The sequence below is a fragment of the Platichthys flesus genome, chromosome 9 (assembly GCF_949316205.1).
Source record: "Platichthys flesus chromosome 9, fPlaFle2.1, whole genome shotgun sequence".
NCBI lineage: Eukaryota > Metazoa > Chordata > Actinopteri > Pleuronectiformes > Pleuronectidae > Platichthys > Platichthys flesus.
Genome location: NC_084953.1, coordinates 5,447,412 through 5,475,095, shown reverse-complemented (window position 1 = coordinate 5,475,095; position 27,684 = coordinate 5,447,412). Strand labels below are relative to the sequence as shown.

The following is a 27,684-nucleotide window of genomic DNA, read 5'->3' as shown; positions in this document are numbered from 1 at the left end:
ATATAACTTTTCATATCAGCAAACATCAATGCAGAAATCAATACGTCTCTGAAAGGCTCATATCTGCTGATCGATCAACCAATAAGTTCGTCAAGCTCTAAAACACACAGGTACCATTTTCTTAAAGGTCACCTACAACCTCATGTGATAACTAATGCATCTGAAACGATGACAGCCTGTGAGGCACATGTTGTATAGATCTGGAAAACGTGACTTATTTATCTTGAAATGATCCAGATGAGAGGAATTAGAGACCAGGAACATTGGTGTGTTAGTGCATCTATGCTCATTTGCATATCTTTTTTTAAACCTTGTTGTCAAATTATATTCACATAAGAGTCTGTACCATTTCAATCCAGCTTCCTTATATGGATCTAAAAGAAAATAGAAAGTTAAATCCTATTATTAATACAGAATCCTGATCAATGATCAAAACGCTGAAGAGGCTGATTGAACTTTGTATTTTTTAGTGATTCCACTGACGTTGTGTTTTTATAGATTTTATAAAACCTCCATGACTGTGGGATTATTCCAGCTTCAGTATCTGTAGCCAAATGAAAATGTGCAAATCAATGACGATACACATGAACACAGGTATTTTCTCTGTGAAAGCATTAGTGTGTGTGATTGTGATTGTGTGGCAGCAAGTGTGTGTATCACTTCATATGTGTGAAGCTGCTTTCATCTCGCTGTGTTTGTGAGTGTGTGTGTGTGTGTGTGTGCGAGAAAGTGTGTGGAATTGTGTGAAGAGGAGACCAGATGGGAGTCTTGCTTGATGAAGGACCTTCACCTCCCACACACACACACACTCCCCCTTACACACACACACACACACAGTCACTTGCACACACACACTCTGTTTCCCTGCTCCAGCAGATCACATGGTTGCACAGAAACACACTCTATGGATCATCCTGATATAGTTTGCATCGATCTTCAGTCGTTTGGTGGCACAATGAGATTTGTCAGATAATCTTTGCCGACCATGTGAAGACTTTTAGTTCCGTTGTTCAACAACAAAACATTATTGTACGATTCGTCTCCATTAATCACTTTCACTAAAGGCTGCTTTTAGCTTTTTAATACTTCAACACAAACCAAGAATGAACTTATCCACTTTCAAGCTTTTTGAAGTGGGTGATTGTTGTGTATTCCTAGATTCATTCATTTACTTGTGTTCTTTTTCATTTATGAACGCAGGCGAAATAATAAAATAAGTTCTATGGCATCATTCTCTGTATGTATTTTTTTTAAAAGGGTTTACCTTGAGGCAGCAATCACCACTTCCATACTGGGCCAGAATGTTAAAGCTGTTAAAATACTATGAGTTGTTAGTTTTTATGAATTCAGAAAGTCCAGGTATTAGAAAGGGAAAATAGTTTTTGGACATGTAGAGACGTAAGGTCCAATGTCTGGAGACTGGAAATCATTAAGTCATCTCACATAACACTGGCTGGGTTCATTTTAATTTAGAAAAACGTCGACATTATGAATCTTTCTCGGGTTTGAAGCTCTGGGGAAATGTTACTTCAAGCTGTGAGAAACAGGAACTTCTTGTTAGTCTGATAAATGTGGGATCCTGGGGCTGTTTGGATAATCTTAAAAAAGATGTCAGCTTCATGTGTCTGATCCCTTTCACCTGCACGTTCATTCACACACTTACTATTCACCCAGTGCTACTTACGACAGTTTGCTTCATCGGATTTATCCTTGCAGTCGGCGTCTCCATCACACTTCCAGTTCATGTGGACACACTCCCCGCTGCCGCACTGGAACTCGCCCACCGGGCAGCGCGGCTTCTGGGGCTCCGTGCGGCGGCTGCAGCGCTCCATGGACTCGTCCGACTTGTCCTTGCAGTCCGGGTCGCCGTCGCAGCTCCACAGGGCCGGGATGCACTCCGAGTCGTTGCACCGGAACTCGTGCTGACCACAGGAGGGCGACGAGCACTTCTCCTCATCGCTGGCGTCGCCACAGTCGTCGTCCCCGTCGCACACGAAGATCGGCTCCAGGCACTTTCCGTTACGGCACTGGAAGTCTTTGGAGGGGCAGGCCTTGGCGTCTGCAGGAGTATGGAAATACTAGAGGTCAACATTTGGAGCAATTCTTACAATTTATTATCATTTAGATAAACTGTTGTATTTAATCCATACACACAATGTGTTATCTTCTACATAAGAAGATACTTCTTATCTACTTTCATTAATATAAGTCGATTTTAAAGGCTTCAAAATAAAGCATACGAGCGTTATAAGGCCGTCTGGATGCAGACATTAGCGCACGTGGGAGTAAAGGAGAGAGAACATGAGAGTTAGAGGACAGATGTAGTGAACTTATCGCTGCATATATTCAAACTCCTCGGGGGAAGTGGGACTATATGAAGCGATATGTCTCCGTCTCGTCCTCTGGAGATGGAATGAGAGACAAGTGTTGGTGTTTGAATTTAGAGTTAATGAAGTCAGAGCAACTCTGTCTTTGCTCCTGGGCTTTAGTTTCTGTAGAGAGTTATAAAAAAAGGGGGAAACTTTGATGTGAAGTCAAACTGGTCGCTGTGCACGGAGCTGAGGAGCGTTCAGTGAAAGTGCACGTTACTGGGAAGACTGGCGGAGGGACGTGTCGCAGGTGGAGGAAAGAAGGAGGATGATGAAATGCACCAGGTGATAAGTAGCAATGGACAAATAACAGGTGAACTTGCCACATGGAGGCAGCATTCAGTGCATTATAATTACTTAAGAAAAATAAATTCCATCGCAATCATAGGCTGAACATCAAGATGGAAGACACAAAGCAAAAGGCCTCGCCCCTGGTGGTTGGCTGTGGTATAGGTCATAAACCGCAACTCATCCATGTTAGTGGATGGGACATGGATGAAACCAGAAAGCGAATTAAATGTTCTTAAAAATATTTTCTGTTATTTTGGGAAGTTCTGATGTTTGTTAAATCATTCATGGGCGATACTGTCTCACGACTGGTTGAGTGTGTGTATTGGTGGGACCTCCGTGTCGTGGCTGACTGTGGCTGGTTCATAACTCAGGATATGTCGGCTTGATTTTCGGGTAGCCTCAGCACTTTAAACAACGGCTGCAACAGTTAATAAAGATACAAATGAGGCTGACCATAAGAAGCACGAGGTCCAAAGAACCACTGCAACATCAGTTTAAACAGGTGGGTGATGAGAAGGATGCATGCAGAGCTGCAGTGCAGAACTCCCTCCTCCAGGAATGTTTGTGTATTTGTGCATATTTGTACAGGAGCGCCTGCAGAGACATGAATATGTGACTGCTTGTCTGTGCATGTGTTGATTTCATCTTCCACAGCAGCTCAGGGCTTCAGACAGCAGGGAAATTATTCGCAAAAACTGTGACAAATTTCTATATCAGCATTGCAAGTAGAGAGCGTTTCGGTGTGTGTTTGTGTGTGTGTGTGTGTGTTTGTGTGTGTGTGTGGAGCTGTGTTTGTGTTTCACTGGCAAACAACATGTTTTCCTCTTTGCCACATCCCAGCAGTGACATTATCTAATTCTACCCAGGTTGGACGAATCAATTTGATTCATGTATCGTGCAACAAAAAACAAAACACAACACTTTGAAGTTAGTCTCCTCTCTGGGGCGACCGACATAAACGCTTCCCCCCCTCTCTCTCTCCAAAACACGGAGCGCCAAAGGGACTCATTATGATAATGGGCTATCGGATTCCCTGCTAGCTATTACTGCTAGCATGCTAATCATCCCCCCCACTCAGATCTTAGTAATTTAATTAACATGAGCATGTAAACAACATCAGCAGCTTCCCTGCAGAGGCTCTGGCGGTTCAGGGGTCACAGGAGGCGTTTGTGTAAACAAACTTTCGGGCAAACAAAAGGAATTTTTACTTCCTGTGCAAAACAGCTTTTTGCTCATGAGAATATTAATAAACATATTTTGCCTGATCCCGGGGGAGGATGATTTGTCAGACTAAACACTTTAGTTTTTATGTTGTTGTTGTTTTTTAAACTTTAAAGATTGTCTTCATTGAAGCAGGGAGGTTGGTCAGTCCGTGTGTTGCTGGGATAGGCAGCTTGTTAGTCTGGCTCCCATCGGGATGAGAGAAGCTTGCTCTCAACTTCCAGAGAAACAGACAGGTGGTTTGTTCTTTCATTGAATTTGTGTCTTATGGATTAAAACAGCTTTGGTTTGGGGGCTGAGACTCACAGGAGCTCGGGCTTTATTAAACTCATCCTTCCAGAAACGTCCTCGTAGGGAAATCGTTATTTAGCTTTTTACCTTCGTTCAGCTGAATCCTTTGTGACGGATACCTGGATAATCAAACTGTCTTTAAGCAGTAGTTAGTAGAGAAGCGATAAATACAAAAACAAAGGTTCTGAAGTGAATAAAATGTTTTGGTTTATTTAAGGTGCAAATGGCTCCTTGGAATTATTCTGTTATAACTATGATGTTTTTAAATGAGTTTTACTAAACCAGCATCAGGGTCACTGATCATTTTAAATTGGAACCAGACCTCCATTCATTCACACATGTATTTCCTTCTGCTTATCAGATATTGGGTTGCAGAGGTGGTAGCCAGTTAAGTGGGACACTCCATGCGTCCCTCAACCCAGCCACACTTCCCCCTCTTGGTGGATACAGAGATGTTCCCAAGCCAGATGGGATATGAAGTCCCTCAAAAGGATTTGGGGTCTAGCCCTGAGTGTCCTCCCAGCTGCCCGTTCCAATGGAAAGCGCCAAAGTGGAATTCTGATTAAATGACTGAACAAATTCATTGTTGAAGTGAAGGAGCAGCAGTTCTACTCCCCCTGAATATTCAAACTCTTCCCCATATCTCTCAGGCTGAGCCCAGTCTTCAATTATTGATAGAAACGTTTTAAAGTCACTATCAGTATCTACACATCAGTGGTTAGAGACATTGGTGCAAATGTCTCCCACTATCATGTACATATTTCCCAAAAACTCTGCAACTCTCTGTTCCAAAGAAACCAGCTGTTCGATCCCCTGAGGCCTCAGGTAGCACAGTCCACCTGGTTTTTCACATGGTCGTTAAACCAGAAGATTTCCAATGCTCCAATCTCCCATCGCTGAAGTGCCTCCTCAAATCCACACAGAGCCCAGGAGCATGTCATCCTCGTGTTACTTCAACCCCTTCATCCTGTCACCTGGCTACATCAGCGCTGACACACGTCAAGAAGACCCCGGGTCGATGAGTCACTCAAGACGGCCTCTCAGCTAACGGACCAAAACCAATTCAAGGAAGGAGGAGGAGGAGATTAGGGAGGAGAGAGAGGCGCTCGGGGGAGCACATGGTTGATAAGTGTGTGAGCAGCAGTGTCCTTTCCCACCTGGAGGGATCCATCACTGGGAACAACAGACCAGCTCATGTTAGAGCAGATACAGACAGGAGAGGAGAGATGGTCAGATGTGAGGGGAGAGAGTTTAGATACGATGGGGTCACAGTGAGCGATACGTCAAATACTGATATTACTTGATGTTTCAGAAATCCTGTGATCCAGAGTTCCACCCTCAGAATATAATACTCAGAGGAAGAACTATCTAATAAATAAGACTCGAAGGGAATCCCATAGTGTTTTGTTAGATTCTTGACAGTTATAGTAATTAAACATCCATCCAGTAGATTATTCTACCAATTACAGTTTTAAATAGGCAATCAGCAATCTGGACATTAACCTTCTCCGCCGCTGGGTGACTGTGTTTAACTTCAGCCTTCTACCCATCCATCCACCAGTACCTCAACTGGACAGCTAATAGATGGAGCAGGGAGATAGGGTGATCCTCTCTGACCTTGATCTGAAGGACAATTGAACTCTCCTGCACCATGCGTCAGGGTATCACAAGCAGGTTTGCATGTGCACGTGCACACACACACACACACACACATACACACACACACACACACAGGAGAGTAAATGTAATCATCAAGAAGGCACATTTAAACCAGAACAGTCCTGGTGGTACACATGCTGAGAAAGGCTCCCTAACACATAATTTAAAAAAATAGACCCACACACACGCACACACCTCACTTCAACCTTTGTCTATGAGTCACTGGGTTTAATGTTTCTGGAGCGTGGAATCCAATCAGACTCTGGTCTAACATGTCGGCCGCTGAGCCAGGATGCAGGAGCGTGTACGACAGCCTGCACAGACACACACACAATTCCACCCCCACACACACACACGCTTGTCTACAAACCTTACTTCACCAGGTGCTCCGGTGGAAAAGCCAGCTGAGCAGATTAACTCCAACGAGCAGAAATGGAAATAATACGTTAACACCACAGCAGCGTGCAGAGCGCTGCACTGGGACCAGTGGCACAGCACGCTAACTCCACAATCAGCTGAGAGCAGGCAGCGGCACCTGCAGGCGTTTCCAGAGGAGACTGGGCCTAATGGGCCGGAGAGCAGACAAGAAACATGTTCATCTACACTATGGAATATCAATATGGACGCCTTCTTTTTCATATAGGATCATCAATAAACCAAATCTGTGCTGACTCAAGCATGAACTGTCACAGACACAGAACAAATCACAATCTGCTATAAATGAATGAGGATTAATTCCATGTCTCCACCTCAGCACACGTCTTCATCAGGACTGGAGTCAAATAAATATCTTCACATGAAACTGGGCTCTGAAGTTTCCAACAGTTCCTCCCAGAGTTGTGTCTCTGTGGTTTCGTGACCCGTCACTTCACCCACTGCATTCTCCAGTGAAGAGCTGACCTTATCCAGCAGGATCCCCAACACCAACACAAAGGTAAAATGTCACAAACCCACAAAACAGGGATGCTGTTCCTCTGGAACGAGCTAAATGCCGTTTCCAACAACAACAACAACAACAACAAACAAGTTGCTTCTTCCTTCTCCTCTCGGAGGTAAAATGAAATATTAATCCTTGTTAAATCATATACTGAATATTTGTTCAGCAGGTGACGTTTTTAACTGTTTATATACAGGGATGTTAGATATACAATAACAAAATGTTGAATCTACATTTTGGGTAACCCCCCCCCCCCCCCAGATGTTTTACAGAGCAGTTGTCGCGCTGTGTGTCGTCAGGTCTGGAAATGTTAACCTGCCACTCAGTTGGAGTCGTAACACGGAGGAGTTGTGGGAGAAAGTGTGGGGAAGGAAGTTTTGAATCCTGCTTTTGAATCAACACATGCTGAGAAGGAGGTTGTGCACCACAGAGCTCTTAGTGTGTGTCTGTGTGTGTGTGTTTGTGTGTCTGTGAAGTCAGACAAGTTGACACGCAGTCCCTCTCCTGGGCTCACAAAGTGTTTATCAGTGCTTTGGCTACATTAGACCTTTGAAGCATTGATGCGAGAGGCTGGAAGCATGAGCATGTACGTGCACGCACACACACACACAAACACACACACAAACACAAGCGTATACACTTGTGACCAGCAGATAGACGGGCCCTGAGCACTCAGGTCTTTGAGTTGCTGTAGCATAAAAGTGATCCTCTTTTCCTAATGGAATAGACAGAGAGACAGTGTGAGGAGAGATTGAAAACACAATAGATTCATCACCGCCTGACAAACAGAAGGCAGCCTCACTTTCCAGCAGCCTGTCCGACCGGGGGGGGGTTTACCAGGAGCAGAGCTGACGCTACACGTTCAGAGTATTGGTGGGAATCTGACATGTCACTCATCTCCTCAAGTTGAGAGAAAAAGAGAGAAAGACAGTGAAGTCAGAGTCACTGCAACACTCATTAGAAACTGAAACGCGTGTAACACTAGCTCAGTGTTTTGCATTTAAATCACATTACGCAGGATTTAACTCGTCTCAATGGACCAAAGCCACGTCCTCAGGGACTCAAACTGATGTTGCAGCTAACGACTCATCGACTCATGGTGAGTAAGGCTCTAACTTACTGGGCATGAAAGCAGCATCAGATCCCCCCCGCCGCCGACTCCACGTGATACTGAATGTACAGAAGTGTGTGTAGTGGAGCGCGGAGAGGACGAGGTCGGGGTTGAAAGAGGAATGAGCAATGTTCTCAAAGCTTTACACGAAAACGGCCCAGTGCTCGGGTGTGAAGTCAGTCCGCTCGCCTGCGGCTGCACAGCGAGCCTGTTTGTGTGCTCCGTCGCACTACACCTACGCACACCCAGCGCCGGAGCAGTCAAAGGATTATAAATGAAGGGGGAAGTAATGGGAAGAAGCTCTGAGACAAGAGGCTCCCGATCTCTGTCTGTGTAGTCACCTTCTTCTAGTGGAAGCGTGGGCGAAGCCAGAGAAAAGAGGACGAGCACAAAAAAATCACTACAACCACACGTTCTGCAGCTTTCTCGTATACACACAAATATCCACTCACGTACTACTGTATTTGTTATGTGGGTGGACATTTGCTCATCCTATTTGATAAGTTATCAAATAATGGAATACAGGTTATATTTACTATAGCCCACAGCAAGCTGGACTACAGGAAGTTGTGTTGTATCATTTGGGAACTGTGCAGTAGTGATCGCGGCGTGGAGCAAAGTATCGAGAGTCAGTCTCAGCTGTTAATCGGGATGTTTCACTAAAACCGAGCTTGCTGGAAACTTGACATGTCGACTAGCTTTGTTGGTCCATGTCCCACTCCCTAACGTGGAGGAGACAGGGTTAATAATCTACACTGCAACCAGCAAGCAAGGAGCAATGAGGTTTTGTTGTTGTTATGTTGTGTATTTTTTATATATGTTTTATGGTGTGCGTGCAAGAACTGCAATGGAATTTATTGACAAACTTCACGTTTCCACACAAACACACACACAGTTTACCCCCCCCGCCCCCCTGTCATCATACCCCAGCTAACATGGGCATCGATCTCGCAGCAGCTTGTTGTCATGTAACACAGCAGCTGATGTGAAAAGAGCAACAGGTCCCGAGGGCTCCCAGGAACCTCTCTACCCCCCCCCCCCCCACACCCACACCCACTGTTGAGCCAGTGATGAGTTTGCAAAGAGAGAAGAAACGAAACTGACCACATACAAGTAAAGTAAAATAAAGATATATAAAAACATGCTGACGGAAAATAAAACATTCCACAGTGTGGGTGTCCTCTGGCTGTAATATGTCTTTCCAGAAACCAGTGGGGCAAATGCATCATGGACGTATTTGCTACAACGAAAACTTAATGTATCCCCACTGAGCAACTGCATCACTGTACGCTATAGAGCCCACATCTGGATATCACACTAGGGCCAAGTACGCTGTGAGTGTAATAAATCTTACTCCATGATGTTAGCATGTTAGCCACATTGTTCCAGTATTTTTACATTGCTCTAAGGACCAGGCCTGTCTGCCCGTGATGGAGCTGCTGCTGCTAGCACCAGGAAACTTAGATGAAGGAATTAAAGAAAATACCACAATTTAAATTGTAACAAAGATATGGACAAAATATGAGAATAAAGTCAATTAGAAAAATTTTTTTTGGGGAATTTTCTCAAACACAAAACATTTAATACAGTTTTGAGAAATTAGTTGCCTTGCATTAAACCCTGACAAACATTTATGTTTCTATGAACTGGCATCCATGACTCACCTTTTACATGCAGCGTATTAATCTACACAGTCCTATTTGTTCTAATTAACAGTTGATTGGTAAGCATGGTAAAATATGTGCAGTAATTGTTTGGTTTAAAGCTTCACACATGGGGGGGGGAAACAGCAGCAAAATTAGTATTCAACAAAAGAAAAAAGGGAGCCATCCTTCATGAGAACACCTCCTTTACATAAATATGACAAATGATCTTTTACCTATATACAAACACACACACACACACACACACACACACACCCTGGAGGGTGCGTACACACAGCTAGCTTTGGATGTTTGCCTGAACAAACACGATTTCATATTAACATAAATTAAAGGCTCGTAAACTTTCTTCCTCTTCTAAATGTAATAACGAAGCCCTATTCCTGGATGCATGTTTTATTCAACATTTGGATATGCTCAATTAGCATCTCTAATTAACGCAAGCTGTACTCCAATTGTAGCTGCACCGGGAGAGAAACAGGGGAGGGAGGAGAGGAGAGGGCATCAGGAGGTGGAGGAGGAGGAGGAGGAGGAGGAGGAGGAGGAGGAGGAGGAGGAGGAGGAGGAGGTGGATTCAAAGGGAGCAGGGGTTGGAAACAGCATGTTTCAAAAAGAAAGTTGTTTGTTCTCTGGGGCTGGCTGAGAGAATTAATGTGGTCGCGGGTGGTGCAACATTAAAAATGCAAACCTTCTGCACTGCAGAGTGAACGTTACAGTCAGGACGTTCATTATGAAAAACGTTCATCAACACGCCAGCGTTAATCCGATGTAACTTCGGCCTCTCAGGGTCGTTCAATCAAAACAACAATTGTTCTGTGACGTCGTGAAGCAGCGAGGGATCATGGGAGTTGTTGTTTACCTGACACGACTCAGGGTTCACAGATGAGGAAATTAACTTTGGGTTTTATTCATGTTAGATAAGAAACTTTAAAGTTTACTGATCCTGTGTCATATCTGAGCAGATATGATGCAATTAAGAAAGAACCAAAATGAACTGTAATGTGAGATCACAAATAAAAAGTATATAGAATATAGATTTTTTAATTTTGAGACATTTTAATGAAGAATTGTAACATATTTCTGAACTTATAGCGTAAAATCTGCAGATCTGTTTATTTCAGGGACAATTCCGGTTGTTCTCCTGGAGCATTGATGTGTCTGTGTCTTTCCATTACTGATAATCTTGCACGCTGCTGTGTGGTGGAAGTGCTGTAAAGCATTTGAGTTGTTCATTATCAGACCGCTCTGTTACAAAGCTGTGCCTGGTGATCAGCGAGCACGAAGCTCATTTGTTTTTTATATCTCTCTCTCTCTCTCTCTGTAACGTGGAGAATCAATTTTACAACAATAATAAATGTAAGTGCAGCAGCATGATTAGGTTTTTACACAGCACAGACTGAGCGTGGGCCTGATTTATCTTTATACCTCCTCTGTTTTAATAAATAACACGGAGCGGATGATGGGAGGAATCAGATGAATGCTTCTGATTCGTCATCTTTCTTTCCCACGTGGTGATGAAGTGTTTGTTTTTCCCATTTTCGAAAAATGTCCCATTTCTCTTCTCTCAGCTTTGTGCTTTGTCTTGTGCCTAATGTGATTTTGTTAGAATGATTCTGTTTGATATTAAGGCAAATCAAATTCAGTTGGAGAACCTTTATATTCAAGAAAGAAAACCATTTCATTTTGGTTGATGGAAGAAAGCATAAAAAGCATGAGACCCTTTTTCCAGATAATTTGATGCTGTTTTGCTTTTCTCTTCAATTTTGTAATAGTTCCACAATTGGAACACTTTTAAAATAAAAGTCCTCTCCATAAAAACCTAAATGCAAACACTGTATTATGTGGTGTTACACACTGCAGGGGGTCAGTCGCTCAATGAACTAGATTCATGACAACTGGTCCATAAATATATATTATTTACCATTATAATTAATATTTCATTATGTTTTTCATTGAGCTTTTCTTTGAAGTTGTCCACTGTGCAGGTTTGCATGGATTCTTGTCAACATCATTTACTAACCTACTTTGTGAAGCAGTAACAAGGTGACGTGTGGTTGCACACCTGAGTCCTGCCACAGCTCCTCCTGGATTACCAACCCCAGCTTTAAGCTTTGATATAAAGGGAGTGGATCCAGTGTGTGTCTGTTGAAGTGGACGTTCACTTGTGACCTCAGATAACACAGGATTTCATCCAAGCACCTAAAGAACGGCTTAATTCTTAATATTCATCAAGACCAATATCAGATTTAAATGATTGATCAAAAGCAGCTTCCTACAAGTTATCACACACACACACACACACAAACATATATATATATAAATATATATATACACTCATCCTCAAAGCCTCAGGCAGAAAATCAATTATCATCAACACCCCATGTGAAATATGTCAGAACTGTAATAACCACTTTATTTTCTGCTTAATTAGGAAGGAGATGCTCACACAGGTCAGACACATGAAAGGGAATGGACTGAACACACGGCCTCTGATCGGCCTGTGTGTCAATACACAGGAGTTTAAAGAGAATATGAATGTACAGGTGCCTGTGATGTGAAATCACTGCTGATTTTCATGCTGTTTCTATTTGACATTAAGAAAGACACAGAGATCAGAGAGACAGTGTGGGAGCAGTGCAGCAGCTCAGGTTAAGGCATCACACTGGTATGTGAAGTTTTAAACAAGCTTGATGAATTAAACAAGTTAATAAATAAATATTTCTTTCAGCAAAGACTTTGATCAACAGTGTTCTGCAGGATGTTGGTTTCCTGCAGTTCTATTGTTGATCTGATTCTGAGAAACTACATTTACTCTTTTCTGTTATCTTTTGATATTTTGACAGTTTGAAAGCAAAACATTCAAAATAAACTGGTTGCTGTTCTGGTCCTTGTTACTGTGATGATTTGTTAATGTTCTGACTTGTGTGGGTTTGTTTGTTTGTGCGCCCTGGATAATGTTAAGTTTACATTGTGTTGTAAATGTAAATGTAGCCACCACGACTGCTGGGTGTTGTCGATAGGCTCCTGTCGCTGTTTCTGTAAACAGGCGGTAAAAGATGTTTAATAAATCATCGCTCCAGCTGTCATGCAGTTACATAGTGGAGGAGTCTCAAGTCCCTTATTTGCATGGGAGCTCGCCACAATAATATGTTATTTATAATAAATTCAAGATCTGTATGGTTTTGTGTTGAGAAAAAGTGCAAACACTTCTTTGTTAATTAAAAAGAGTAATAATCCTGTTTGACAGAATGTATTAATATCCGGTATTAATCCAACAGTGTGTGTGTCCATAATCACACATGATGCACTGTGCACACATGCATTCTGTGCATCACTTTCAGTGTGAGAAGACACAAATGTCACAGGGCCTGAGGGATCATGGGAACATCATGGAAACAGATGCATCTCAAACACACGTTCACAAGCAGCCGTGTAGTTCTATCCTTGTGAGGACCGCAGCCTGCTCCTGCAGCACAGTGAAGCTGCTTGTGTGTGATGTGGTCGGTGTGATGTCACAGACTAACTATACCAGAAATGTAATCCAAACTTTTAATGTCACCAACGTATATATCCAGAAACTATATACATTTTAAGTGTAAAGGGCATATATGACATGCAATCTATAGATGCCATAAAGCTGCTTTGTGTGCACGTGTGTATTTGTGCGTGCGTGTCTGTCATAGGTTTAAAATCAATAACGCTGTGGGCCTGATGTTTACGCAGATGGAAATCAATGCCATTTTTAAAGCTTGGATACCTGCTGCGGGGGAAATGTGACAAAAGTGTGTACTGTACATAATTATACAAACATGTGTGTGTGTGTGGATGTTAGTGTGTTTGAACTTTTCTATAAAGCCTTGTGATTGTGCGGTTAATGATTTCTGCTCAGCCAAACACTGAAATCTGACATCTAATCCTTCTCACCAAGATGGAAACACGTTGTGTGCTTCCTTTTGAAAACAGATTAATGAAAAGTAAGTAGACTGCATTCGATATCTGACTGAACTTTATACTGCCATGTTTTATTCTGACAGTAGAACAGAGACAGAATCATGATGCATGTGTGGGAGAAGAGGGTGAGACCCTGAGCTCCAGTTCTGTGTTGGGGAAGGACAGGAGCAATATGATTGGCTGATTCAAAATGGCCGCTAACCTCTTTGACACTCATTTATATATTTATATTTTTACTAATTTCCGCCTGTTTGAACACTGAGGATGAAAGTGTGCTGCTGCTGCACCCCCTGCACTTAAAACACTGTACTCTGTGACTTCATTCACAAATACAAAGCCCCACTGTTTGTAAAATGCCTTAAAATCTTGAGAGACCACAGCCATTAACTAACTTATTAATATTTGAATTACATATTAGACATATTAGACAATAAGGTTGAAACGCAGGACCACACACACTTTAAAGAAATCATTTCTGAGTGGCGAGACTCTAGAACCAAAAGAAACCTGATAACTTGAAACCCGAATCAGAATAAAAAAACTAAATCGGGGAAACTGTCGGTGTTGTCAGCTGGTTGTGCTCATAAATACGATAAATAACTGGTTTCTCTTCCGTAATACTGGTTCGACTCTCCCAGTCTGAAGAGTGAGTTACCTGCTTATACGTATTCCTTCTTTAAGAAAAAGCTCGGAAGCACGGATGAGGGGGAAGAAAAATAACAAAATCCTGTTTGACATCTCCAGACGCATAACACAAGAAAATATATATATAAATAAATGAAGAGATGAAACATCTCAGCTTTTCAGCAGGTGTGACGTTGAGTTTAAAATACTCCCGGTTGCGTAACAGTAGAGGTGACACACTAGAAAGTACACAGGAAAAAAAAAAATCCTACTCCCGATTTGTATTTATGATATCGGGGGAAAACTGCAGCTCTCACTTCGGGTATTTTTAACATATTATTTTACATCTAAACTTAGACTTTGTCATCACCCCGGGGTATAAAGAATCTGTCAAAACACATCCAGCAACACAGAGATGCCTTAATCCTACATTTCTAGAAATATTGTCAGATGGAAGTTTTATTTTCTCAAGTTTCTTCCCTCGTCTCCCTGCTTCTCACCTCTGACATCACAACTTTAGTTTTTCTTTGCAGTAGAAGAGTTTGCACCGACTTCAATTTGCAAAAACTACTTTACGACAACTCTATAAACTCTAATATTGAATTTACATCAGTTTAATAACTGCAAAACAAATAGCTATTGAAAGCTATAAGACAAATGACAAGTCCAGTCATCGTTAGTTGAGTAAAAGTTCTGATGATCTTATCATTTGTATTGTGAATTGATCACAGAGACAACATGCAGTAAACAATCAGCCGCCTGCTCTGAGAACTCTGGATTAACAAATGATTATTAAACTTATTGCAAAATCATTTCTTCATCCTCTGCAGCCGACACCCAGTGAGGAGTTCTAAATAAAAACTCTCTCTGAAGATTCTCAGTCAAATCAAGGACATTGAAATGAAATCTTCTGTATTGAAAACTAAAGAAAGACGAACTTCTGAACTTAAGTCGACTTGTTTGAAAACTTCCCAGACTGTTCCTCTCAGTGAGAGACATGAAAGCAAAGGTGAGATCAAAACATCGACTCAATATAAAGATGGACGACAAGACAATGGCTGGGAACAGTAAAGGTCATGAACCCTGCATCCTCCATGTTTGTGGACGGGACATGGACCAATACACAAACAGGCAAACAATACACGTTAAATACATTTGTCTGTAAGTTTGGTTATAATTATGAAAATTGGGAGACTGACTCCTGATTGGTCGACAGTGTCATCAGCACCTGTGTTTGGAATATTTTTGGAGATGCATCGTCCATCTTTATTTACAGTCTACTGCTCGAATAAAACAGTTCCATTGTATTTTCCATTACCCCCCCCACACACACACACATCCAAACACACACACTCACCTGCGGCACACTGATCCTCGTCTGCACCGTTCTCACAGTCCCTCTCTCCATCGCAGCGCCACGACAAAGAAACACATTTGCTGGCAGCCCCTCCGCAATCAAACTTCTCCGGTGGACAGGTCTGTCGGCCTGTTGTGAGGGGGCGGGGGTGAAAGGGACAGCGGGGGGGGGGAAGAGAGAAAGAAAAATGGACAGAGAATGAGAGAAGTGTGGGGGGGGGGAGCAAAGAAGGATATAAAGCGGCAGGGAGAGGAAAATGAGAAAAGAAGCAGGGAGGAGGCAGAAGATGGAGAGAGAAGGGACAGCCAGTCAATGAAACAGTTTGATAACTTAGTTATCTTGTTGCTTGAATCGATTCCTCCTCAAAGGCCTGCAATTAAAGTAGACACAGAGCGACAGGGGAACAAAGAAGCAGGAACACTGTAAAGCAGACACACAAGCCAGGAATACAAAATACACAAAGTGAAAGACAGAAGAGTATTACTTGGTGTGTGTGTGTGTGTTTGTATCCCTCTACATGCTAGATGTGCTTATTTTCATATTCTCTTCATTAAATGACTCAACACTAAGCATGCAAAAGCTCAGAGATTTAAAAAATGGTCTTAGACATCATCTTTGAGTTATTTAGAGGACTTGTTTTTCACATATTGCTTAATAAAACGTTTTCTCTTCTTGATGATTCCTCATCAGGGCTTCACAGATCAGATTTGCCACCCACACACACACTCACACACACACACACACATTCACAATGTGCATGTGCAGCACTTTCTCTATTATACATCACTCACACACTGCCGGCACAGCGAGGGGCGTCAGGGGCAATAAGGGGTTCAGCATCTTGCCCAAGGACACTTCCATTAGCAGAATGGGGGGAATGTTGAGACTAGCACCTCTCTGGTTAGTGGACGACCCGCTCTGCCTCCTCAGCCACAGCCACAGCCACCCTCGAAAATGTTCTATTAACACATCGATGGAAGGAAGCTACCATGCAAGGAACTGGCCCAACCATCTGAGGCCACGTTGGGTTCCCTGTCTCTCACAGGGACCTTATAGGTGGACGTAAGGAGATGAAGGATTGAGGAAACCCTGTGGTTCATGGATGACTCGCTTTACAGTCCAAATCTCAGAAGTGTTCTGATTTAAACAGTATAAATGGAGAATAACTGCAAAATCCTTACATTTGTTTGAGGACAAGCAAACAAAAGACAAACAACAAAAGCTAAACTGAAATACATTAGAGCAAAGAGATTAAGGGAGTTGTTAATCATTTTGATTCATAATTGTTTAAGTGATTTTTCAAAGCAGTCTTCGCTTAAGCTTATTATGAGTTGATGAATCTTGGGGTTTTCAATGTAGTGAAAGTAAAAGTCTCTTGTTTTATAGACTTAATTGATCTATTAATCAAGAATCTTTACTCCATGTGAAACACATTTGATAAAGAAATCTTTTTTGAGTGAAAAAAGATTCACACAGAGTTAATGTGTGAGTGTGTGTGTGTGTGTGTGTCTGTGTGAGAAAGTGGTCCCTCTAGGTAAAAGCCTATTACAGTAAAAAAAAAAAAGTGCCATTGTTCCAACATGTGTAGCCCATTGGGGGTAGCAGAGGGAGACAAAATACAACTGTTCAATCCATCAACTTTAAACATTACCAACAAGAAGTACACACACACAAACACACACTGGGGAATCTTACCCAAGACCATATTGTAGAGCTGTGTGAATCTCAACTCAATCAATTATACATCTTTGACCACAAACATTCTTCTCTGCAAACAAGTGTGTGTTTGTTTGTGTGTGTGTGTGTGTGTGTGTGTGTGTGTGTCAGGCAGCCACAGATCAATACTACATCTTGGATTTGCCCATTTCGCTCTTATTCACCATTTTTTTATTTATTAAGTTCATATTATACAGTACTAAATACAACCTCCTGCCATTTTCCATTATATATTTAACGATGCCCCTTGTGGAGAGATTCAGCTTTGCATGGATCACAAAAGGTTTCCAGGTACTAAAAAAGCAGCTACTTGCATTTTATTTTCCTAATTGTCTTTTCTCTCGTCGTCTTCTTCTCTTTTACTGATGCGGATCTTTTTGCATGAGCACTTCCCTGTCATGTCCTCCCTCCCTCTTAAGTTCTGGCCACTCTTCTTCCTCCTGCTGCTGATATCAGGCTCTTGTGAAAGCATCTTTTCAATGTGTCTCCTCTAAATGAGGTTTCCCTTGACCTTTACAGAATAAAAGCCTCCTGCAAATTCCCTTTAAGAGAGTGAATAAGCAAGCACCATATCAGCAGAGTGTGGTTATTACTTCCAGGGGTGCTGAATGGACTCTGTGTGTGTGTGTGTGTGTGTGTGTGTGTGTGTGTCTTTGATTCTCTTTTTGTCTATGTGATGATTATTATGAATACCAATGGGAGGTCTCCAATACGCTGTAGGTGTGCGTTCATATGACAACATCTACATTACTATTCAATCAATTTAAACGTGCACCCCACAGATTCTGTGATATCACACTGGTCTCACGTTTCACATTATCTTCCTTTTATAAGAGTGAGCATGTTTTCGTGCGGGTCAGCACATCCAGGGGTAACCACTGAGACTCTCTCAGTCTAATAAAAACCTGCACACAGAAACACGACCCCGGGGATCCAGTCCGCTAAGTGTCTGATTGACAGCTGGGTTAAAGGGATGTAATTTGTCTGACTGACCATTTGAGGCCTGTGAGTCGGGGATGCGGAGTCACGGATCAGCTGCCAATCAAGGAATTGAATTCAGATGAGCAAGGAAAAAAAAAGATGGCTGCACTGACGTTGATTATGCCAAAATAAACTAGATGCTTTTCACCCCAGGGGAAATATGAAGAATATGAAGAAGCTATTTCCAACTTCGTATTGCTAAAGTAATCATGTGTGATGATTAAAATCTGTGTTCAGCAGCTGTGTATTGACTTTAAAGTGATACGCATTCATTCATAAAGAGTATGGAAGGTGTAAGACAGTATAAAACAAACAAAGAGCAGCAGGCATACCAACTAAATACAGTGATTATAAAGTATAAACTAATAAGTCGATAGGATAGTTTGTATTTTGACTTTGCCAGTCAAGTTTGAAAAGTACACTGCAGAGATTATGACAACTTTTAACCTATTAGAGGTCAAGTGCTTTAACTGACCCCTCTCCTACCACAGAGAAGTATGTAAACGTATTCAGATGCAACAACTTATGATCATATTACAGCTTTTACCTGTGTGCATAAATGTTGTTGTGTTAACATTAAAAAAGGGATTATTCAATTATTATAAATACTACAAATCCTTCTCTGAGTTACCAGGGCATTTAACTACATACAGGATTGTCCAGACATTGCACTGAATGAATGTTTCATGGGCTATAAAACTCCTGGGGCACTGAGACAAACACCGGGCAGCCAGCTAGCCTGTCCACTGCCAAGGCCGACAGCGCCTAACAGCACAGGAACTGATGCTAGCCGGTGGAGCTGCTGGGTGGCGAGCAGTAAAAGAAAGTGATAGGAGGACATGGCGGCTTCGGTGTGTTTGTGGTTTATTCAATAAGGTTGCAGTAATTTGAAAGAAAGAGGCTAAAGGATCAAATGTGTTACATAAATAGTTAAATATGCTTATAACATGGATGCTGTATACTGGTGCTATGACTGCAGAAAACGCCTCAGAATGCATGTTTCCCACTGAATTAGAAGAATCTGTGGCAGTAGCTGTGCTGGGGGTGCATACATGGCAGCATGGAGTTCACTCTCAAGAGCAACGGTAAAGAATGAACTCTCCCTGTTTGCTCAAAACTGAATGACAACACCTGCAGCCAAGACCATGATGAGGGCTGCCAGCGAGGATGGTAAAACTTTATGGATGTTTTGACAGCTCACTGATGTAGGATTACTCCTGGTACTGCTGATGGAGAGATGGAGGGATAGAAATAGAGATAAAGAGGAACAGCCGGCGAGAGCATCGCACACAGCTCTACAATGACGGAGCAGCGCACGATACAAAGTTAGACACCTTCTATGTTATTGTGAGAAAATAAAAAGGGAAGAGCTGACTCATCATTATAAGCTGGAAAACATTCTGTTTGTCAATGTAATACTTTATTAACTCACTTCATGTTTACACTTGAGTAAGTTGTTCTCACAAACCACTGAAATTAGTTTTCTATTAAGCATCTGACCCGCTGCACACTTCCTTATTGAAAGTTTGTGCTGAAATGACAAAAGATGAATTTCCATTAGCTACAGGGAATATATAGCATTCTGACATGTCCTGTTTGTTGATATTTATGCAAATACTCAGGGGATGTTTACTGAAGATTCTGTAGAGTCGGTTTTGCAGCTTTTTTTGTTTTTTTTTGTTGACACATGTTTGTGTTATTCAGCATTAAACTCTGCTTCAATTCGAGTCTTTTTTCTATCATTCTTCTTCTCAGTATTTTGGAAATTGTGCAGTGGATGTTAAATAGGTTCTTCTGGTCCTGGGGTGAGAAAACTCATTTAGCACATAAGGGACGATGCAGTCTTGTAATTCAAAGGCCGCGTCCAGAAGTGGTACAGACTTGTTATGCGCCGCACGTGTCCTGCTTAAGTGTCTATTATGAGCCGGGTATAGAGGTGGACTGAGCGAGGCCTTGTATGCTAATGAACTTTTGATTAACTACCTTCTTAATTTCCCTTCACAAGGAGGGAGTGGATTGGAGGATTGAAGCGCAACACCACGTCCACTCCTCAGCCTCCTGCCTGGCTTCGAAGCCAGCCCCCCCCCCCCAAGTGATTGATTCAGAAGGCTCGTAGCCACACAGGCTAATGTTAAGATAATTTTTTTTATGATGAGGTGTGTGTATTAGCGCTGGGAGGTAATATATGTCATCCTGGGGTCGCTGTCTATCACAGTGACATGCAATGTCTCAACGAAGGCACGTGGGGGGATTGTATGTGATAATGTGGCACATGATAAATGGGGGGGAATGGAGGCGTACAGATGATTTAGCCTGTACCACCGCTAAGGATTAGAGTTGAATGAATTTAAAACGCTTAAAGGTACACTGAACTCCCCTGCACTGCAGACAGCACATCAGTGATTGATGAAGTACTAAGCCTTGTATGCAAACACCTGAGAAACATGCCTCACATCAGATCAGCGGAATACTACTGCGCTGCTGTGAATATCAATTCGCTCGACGTGCACAGCAAAGCAGAGGAAAGCGTATGCCAAACTGAAAACATTTATATTTCCATAAAAACACTTTCTATTTTGTGTCAAATATCCTAGTCCTCCCTTTTATTAACTCGGCAAATTTCTGACCTGACTACAAATAGAGGTTATTGAAGGTATTTCTTTCATGTGCTGCCGACCATGAGTAGAGTCCAAACTAACCGGGGGTCCATAACAGCTGATCGTCTGTGAAATAGGATAATTAAACTCAAGTTTCAGCCATGAGGTTGAACCATAAATTGGTGAGTGCCTGCTTGAGAACAGTAAACTTTTATCACTTGGCTAGTCTGTGTAGTAAAAGCAGGTCTGGGTCGTCAATGGAATCAATACACAACCATACCGCATCATTCCAGTGTAGCTCAGTCTGCTTGAATAAAAACTACTTCCAATTATTGGCAATATCCATTTCTGACAGTTTAATATACACCAGGCAGGTGCCATTAACATGTTTCAAACTCGTGCATTTAATTTGTGCTATATTGGGATTGACCTGGTTTCATGGACGTTCAATAAAATGGGGATAAAGAAGACGAGGATGCAGACGGAAGGGTAAGAAGGGAGGGGAGTGTGTAAAAGGGAAAATGCAGGGAGATGTAAGTGGGGTCAGATATTGGTCAGAGGAGGGAGAATATCGATGCGAGGACAAACTGGGACTAAGGAAATTAGAGGATGAAACTAGGAGACGCACTCGAAGACGGAGGCAGGAGCACTGGGTTGGAATTAGATCAAACTGGGGCTTCTTGTGACCTGAGGGCCAACAAATACACACACACACACACACACACCCACACACACACACACACACACTCACACACACACTCCACAGGAAATACTCATCTGGTCACTTGCTCATTCAGATCTGGAACATTTCAACAAACTCAACACCCATGAACACTAATGCTAACACAAATATCTCCCCAGGTTACACTGTGATCCATTCAGAGATGTGTGTTTGAATTATATCTTAACATAGCTCGTAGAGATGTAATAGTTTTGATTAGAGACACTGCGATTTTAATTCAAATAAGTGGAGGGCCCGTAGCGGGTGCACAGTCAATCTCTTTCAGGGATTGAGGTGCATTCCGTATAATTGTGACCTTTATAAAGGGAGAATACACAAAGGACATTGGGCAAAGGGAGCCTCAAGCTCGCAGGGAGCTCATATGCATCAATGATTCATGGAAGAGCGGAGATGTATGGATGGGCCAATTATCCTACTTGTAAGGACTTTGCCATTCTAATGGTTTGATCAGTCGTAGTGGGTCATATTGTCATGGCTACGCTAATTAACCTTGTTCCAGCCAGTGGTCGTGTGTGTTGAGGAAGGTGTGGGGTCACGATGTCTTTGTTTCTGTGTATGTGCCCAGAACGAATGTTCTCTCAGGGATGAGGGAGTATGGTGGCTCCACAGGTACATTTTCAAATGCAGAAAACCCCTCTATATTTCTGTGTACCTGATTATTAAATGTATATTATGTGACTTCAGCCACTAGGGGTCTCTCAATCAAAACAATATTTTCATGGCAGTTGTTGTCTTCACTGTTGCCGATGATAACCTTCCTGACGCAACTCAGGCACTAATCCTGTACACGGGTTAAGTAATGTGTTAACGTGACCAGTACTAAAGAAAACCAGTTAACAGGCTAACTGGCTATCAGATTTTCATCTATATATAATATACATAAATTGGATATTCCCTGGATTTTAGAAAATGCGAAAATATAAGTGAAGAAAATATAGTATTGGCACTTACTAAGCTGTTATCTTCAGCCCTGAAAAGTTGCTATACGGTAAATAGAAAATCAAAAAGACAAAAAGATCAAAGGATAACTATAATGAATTTAATACTCATTTGCAGCTTTCATGCAGATTGTATAATGCATTAGATGTTTCTATTTTTGATCTAAAGCATAATCTACCACGAGGCTTAGAGAGTGACGAGAGGGAGAGGATTGTGTTGTAAAGTTAAATAAGTCAAAGGACTCACACGACCCACATGACATGTACATCTAACTTCACAGGTCAATGACAATTCCTTTCATCTGTGGTGTTAAATCACAGTAATGCAGACTCGCAGTGTGCAGGAGTTGAACGCAGTGAACACTCACTACAAGTGCACAATAAACTCACGTGAGTAGTTTTGTAGATGGATTGTGTCTACGCATGCATGAATTCAAGTGTTTGCAATGTGCATGTTCTATTACTGTAAAAATTGCTGTGCATGCATGACTGAGTGTGTGTTTGTTTGATTGTAAGCAGGGGTTAATAATATATATATGAGAATACATGTGTGTGTGTACTTTGCTTAACCTCACAGTGCACACAGAGAACTGGAGCATGATTTTACATGATCAAGGAAAAGGAGGAAAACCAATGGGATGAAAGAGGAGTTCCCAAAGAGATCTGAAACGTGTCACTGGTTTAATACTTGCAGTATTTTTCAATTATGATAAATCCATCCACATTAACCCCCTTTAATATGAAAAATGAATTGCTTTAACAAGTCCAGTGTGGACATCTGACAATTTACAACAGAAACTTTTTAAATATTTGTCAAACTATCCAGAGGAAAGAGATGTTCTATCAGTGCTGTGACTCTTTGAGTTTTGCGCTGCTACATCAATGTTGCAGAAACACCAACTTCATCCCCCTTGTCCTTCAGATGCGAAATCCAATTTAGGGAAAGGGCGTATGTGGTTAATATCAGATTATATTTTAAATGAAGGTTAGTGTTGATTAGTGGTTTTCACTGGAACGCTGATCTTCAATTATTGTGGAGAGAGAGAGATCAAAGCCAAGAGACAGGAGATTAAAAAAAAAAAATTCAGAGAGAGCGTTGCATTTACTTCTTTTTTTTACATTTTTCTTATGTCAGAGGCTTACTAATAATATATACATCCATTCATCCACCCATCCATTACTTGGATCCTTCAGCCAAGGAGGTCATGTTTTCATTAGCGTGTGTTTAACGAATGCAGTATCACGTTAGGGAAGAACCCACAAATTTCGGTTTGAATCCGGATGAAGCGCTGGATCAGAATGTATTTCTTCAACTCTCTTTAACGTTCAAATATTCAAATGTTTTGTGCATTCGAAAATAAATAACACAGAGATCTTGTTGTTGCACAGATCTAGGGAAGGCTAGTGAAAAAGTAACTGCTGCATTAAAGTCCCCATCGCCACTTTTCGCTTTATGTGTCTCCACAACTCTCTCTAGCTCTAGGCTGTGAGAGCGAGAGAGAAGGGGCTTGTTAAATGTGGAACCATTAGCACGGTCTAGACTCTGGGACTGTCAGCGCCGTAGGGGGAAGAAATACAGCGCGACACCAGTGCTCTAATAGGAAATTGCCACTTTCTCCCAACAGGTCCGTCTTAATAGTTGTTTAGAAGACAACATTGGGCATCGAAAAGTCCAAGTGCCACATCTCAAATGATGAGGGATTGCAGGAGAAGGGAGTCAGACATTGAAGGGAGCTGGAGGAGGTTGCACAGAAGGGGGGAGAACTCTGAACTTACTGTGACCTCATGACGAGAGCATGGCTCACCTCTAAATGCTTCTGAATGTTCAAATATTATATAAATGTATTTTATCATTAGAGATTACGGCTGTGTGATTTGTGTTCCAAATGATTGTCATGTTACTCACTTTAATTCAATAGTTTAACTTGAGTAGCCTCTAAAAACAAATGTGGTTCAGTTTAGCAAAAGCAATTTCCCTCCCAAATTAATTTGGTCACAGTCAAATATTTGATAAGACAAACTCTCTGCATGTGTGGTCCACAGAGAAAATGAGCATCATGCTTTGTTTGACCAACTGCAAAAGAGGCTTCGATGCCTGCTGCCTCCATTTTGTTCACTTTATGGTTAATTGGTACGTTAAGATGTGTTAAATTGGCCCATGCAGATACAACATCTGTTGGACCCGCATTAGGATAACTGCTATTGGCAGAGAGATGACTGCTGCATATTTGTCCCATTGCTTTTGCTGCTGCATAGAATTTATCTCTTTATTGTGAATATAGACTCATACCGTACTTAAAGTCCAGCTACAAACCTTGTGGGGTATGGCATTGTGCAAATCATGCAATGGTTAAATACAACCTGCTCTACATTCTAAATTTGCCTTTGGATGCCATATCTGTTATCCAGTGTTAGAGTTACAGTTTGTATTAGCAGAGAGAGAATGTGAAGAGAAACTAAACATGTATTTTTAGCTCACACAACTGCCAAATAATGGGAAAAAACTAAAAAGCAAAATGGAAACCTGTTCATTTTTAATACTTGTGTCTTTACCAACATGGGGAAACCACTACAGCAAAAGCAATCCCATCAGGCAGGTCCAGCACCGTGAGAAGCCCCCCTGAGAGCAACAACATATTGACCCACGATCAATCGGAGCCGTCTGAAAGCTCAGGTCACTAATTGAACGTAAGAATGGAATTGACCCCAAACAAAATCACAAGGTGGATGTTGCTGTGTCGGTGGTTTCCTCTGTTTGACGACCACGTGCTGCACAGTGTAAACAAGGAAGCGTGTTCGCTGTAAACAGATGTTTGTTTCTGTCTGGTATCAGAAAATCCACAGAACAAACAGATCTAAAAACATGTTCAATGAAACCGAACTTGGAAACATTTTACTTGATAAATAAAAGAAGCAAAAGGATGATGTTTTATCAGTACTATCAACTCTAAATTCAACGGTTAATTTCAAGCTTTTATTCAATCATAAATCTTATATTGTATAAAAAGCTCTGCCTTAAGTGCCTGGAACTGGATAATTTAACGCACTGTACCATTAAAACCTTGAGACTCTCTCAAATGGGAGTTTGTTTTCTCTGATGACCACTTTAAGGCTCTGAAAAAATAATTGTTTTTTAAAGTTTCTCAATGAATTGTGTATTTCTCAAAGGGCTTCTTCGCTTTAGCTTCGTGAATGCCATTAATGCAGAACGAGGACGACGACCATATGGCAACTAAAACACCGTTAATTTCGGCGTCTGGGGTTTTTCCATCGCGTCTTTGTTGTGGTTCTGTTATTCTGTATCCTCCTTAAGGGATCAATACACTTTAAGTTATTGCTGATATAAATCAAGGTAAAGACATTAGTGGTTAATGAGATGCCGTGAGATACAGCAAGCTAAGCAGAAGAATACACATGAAGGCCCGAGATGATGATGATGGGCTTACAATGGGAGAGGAGGGCGAGCGAGGGAAGGAGGGAGGGAGGGAGGGAGGAAGACACCAAGGAAATTTTGAAAGATAAAGACTTTATCTAACTTTTAAGGAGACATTAAACTAACTGTCAGTATTGTACGGCAATTATTCAAGAGCAAGATTTCACACTCACACAGACACACACACACACACACACACACAAACACACACAGTGCTGATGATGGACATCGTCATCAGCGGACAAACAACAGCCATGTTTGTTCAAACACTTCAATCTAACTGTGTTTACATTTTCAGCAGCAACAGCAGCAGCAGCTTTTTGTGTTAGTTTTAATAACGACCGTCCACTCTCATGTGTCCTCTGCTGGTCCCACAGGCCGGAGCTGCATGATGTCGGGACTGTGTTGTAAAGCTGCAGAAAATAAGCCGGGTTGGATGTTTAAAATGTAATGATATAGTCGTTAATGGTTTCCTTTGATTCTGGTCATAGGCTGTTTGTAAATATGGATGACAGGATGTCTAAGATGGTTTAAGACAGTTTAAGTCGTTCTTATCACACAGATGTTTGTTGATTTTACTGATAAGATGGTTTTGATTTGCTATTTGATGCAATAACAACAGGGTCAAACCTCATGATTGACAGCTGAGACTGACTTGCTATTCAGTGCAAAAGAGTAAACTGACAGGTGATACAACGGACCACAAACACTCAATGATCGAACCTTAGAAAGCTTTGGATATGCGTTGGTTATAGTGCATTTTACTTGTGTGTGTGTGTGTGTGTGTGTGTGTGTGTGTGTGTGTGTTGTATATAGTGAGTGAAATTCACCTCAGAGCAGCAAAGTCTTTCCATTAAAAGAACATGAAGCTGGAGAGTAAAGACAAATTAGAGTACGCACACTCTGAAGTAGAAGATCAAAGTCACCTCAGACACACACACACACACTAAAAAACACACACACACACACACACTTATATGAGTGCATCTCTCTGTATACCAAGTCTTTGTGAACCTCTGTGTGTGTATCACTTCTGTGTCTTTTGATGATAGAGGGTCACTGGACTTCTACGAGACTAAAAGAGCACAGGAGACACAGGCAGGTGGGGGGAGGGAGGGAGAAAGAGAGGGAGTAAGAGAGAGAGAGAGAGAGAGAGAGAGAGAGAGAGAGAGAGAGAGAGAGAGAGAGAGAGAGGAGGGGGGAGGCCACCTGGGAAATTACGCCCGGCTCTGCCGCTGCCTCAAGCATGAAATTGAAGCCGTCTGACAACAGCACTGACTGGATCTTTTCCGTTCATATTCCACAGTAATGAACTAACACAACCTACTGCCTCAGTGCTACACTATGACGACCTGACTCTTGTCTCTGCACACAAGTTGAGTAACCCCCCCGTCAGTACACAGGAGCAGGTGGAGGAGATGATGGCAGGGACTGAGAGACGCAGGAGATGGGACGGACAAAGGTCAAGTTTCATCTGTGTTTCTCACCGAAGGGCAGTTTGCATCATCAGGGTTTTGAACTGATGTTTTGAGCAGAACTGACCATGTTGCGCTTGTGACATCATTCCTGTCATAGACATCCTGCTTCAAAACACCATAGACTTCAATCCTCCCTGTGGTAAAGTGTGCAAATAAGAAGGAGGCTTCAATAATTAATAAGTTTTAATACCTGTTTGACTCGGCGGCAGCAGCAAGGCAATTAGCAGCCGCCCTGCAGCTCTTTCACTCTCCTCATATTTGTGAGAGTTTTCTCTTCGGTGGTGGTTTAATTACCACATGAAGAAGAAAGTAAAGAAGTCAATAGTG

General features: G+C 41.9%; 1 protein-coding gene across 4 annotated transcripts in view; it reads right to left on the bottom strand.

The window, feature by feature from the left end:
- lrp8 (low density lipoprotein receptor-related protein 8, apolipoprotein e receptor) overlaps positions 1–27,684 on the bottom strand; it is a 143,309-nt gene that overhangs the window by 36,607 nt on the left and 79,018 nt on the right. For all 4 annotated transcript variants that reach the window (XM_062395962.1, XM_062395963.1, XM_062395960.1 and 1 more), the window contains exons 4-5: positions 15,473–15,601; positions 1,685–2,059 (exon numbers count right to left, since the gene is read on the bottom strand). In XM_062395962.1, coding sequence (XP_062251946.1) covers positions 1,685–2,059; positions 15,473–15,601 — 504 coding nt within the window. The remainder of the gene's footprint in view (positions 1–1,684; positions 2,060–15,472; positions 15,602–27,684) is intronic.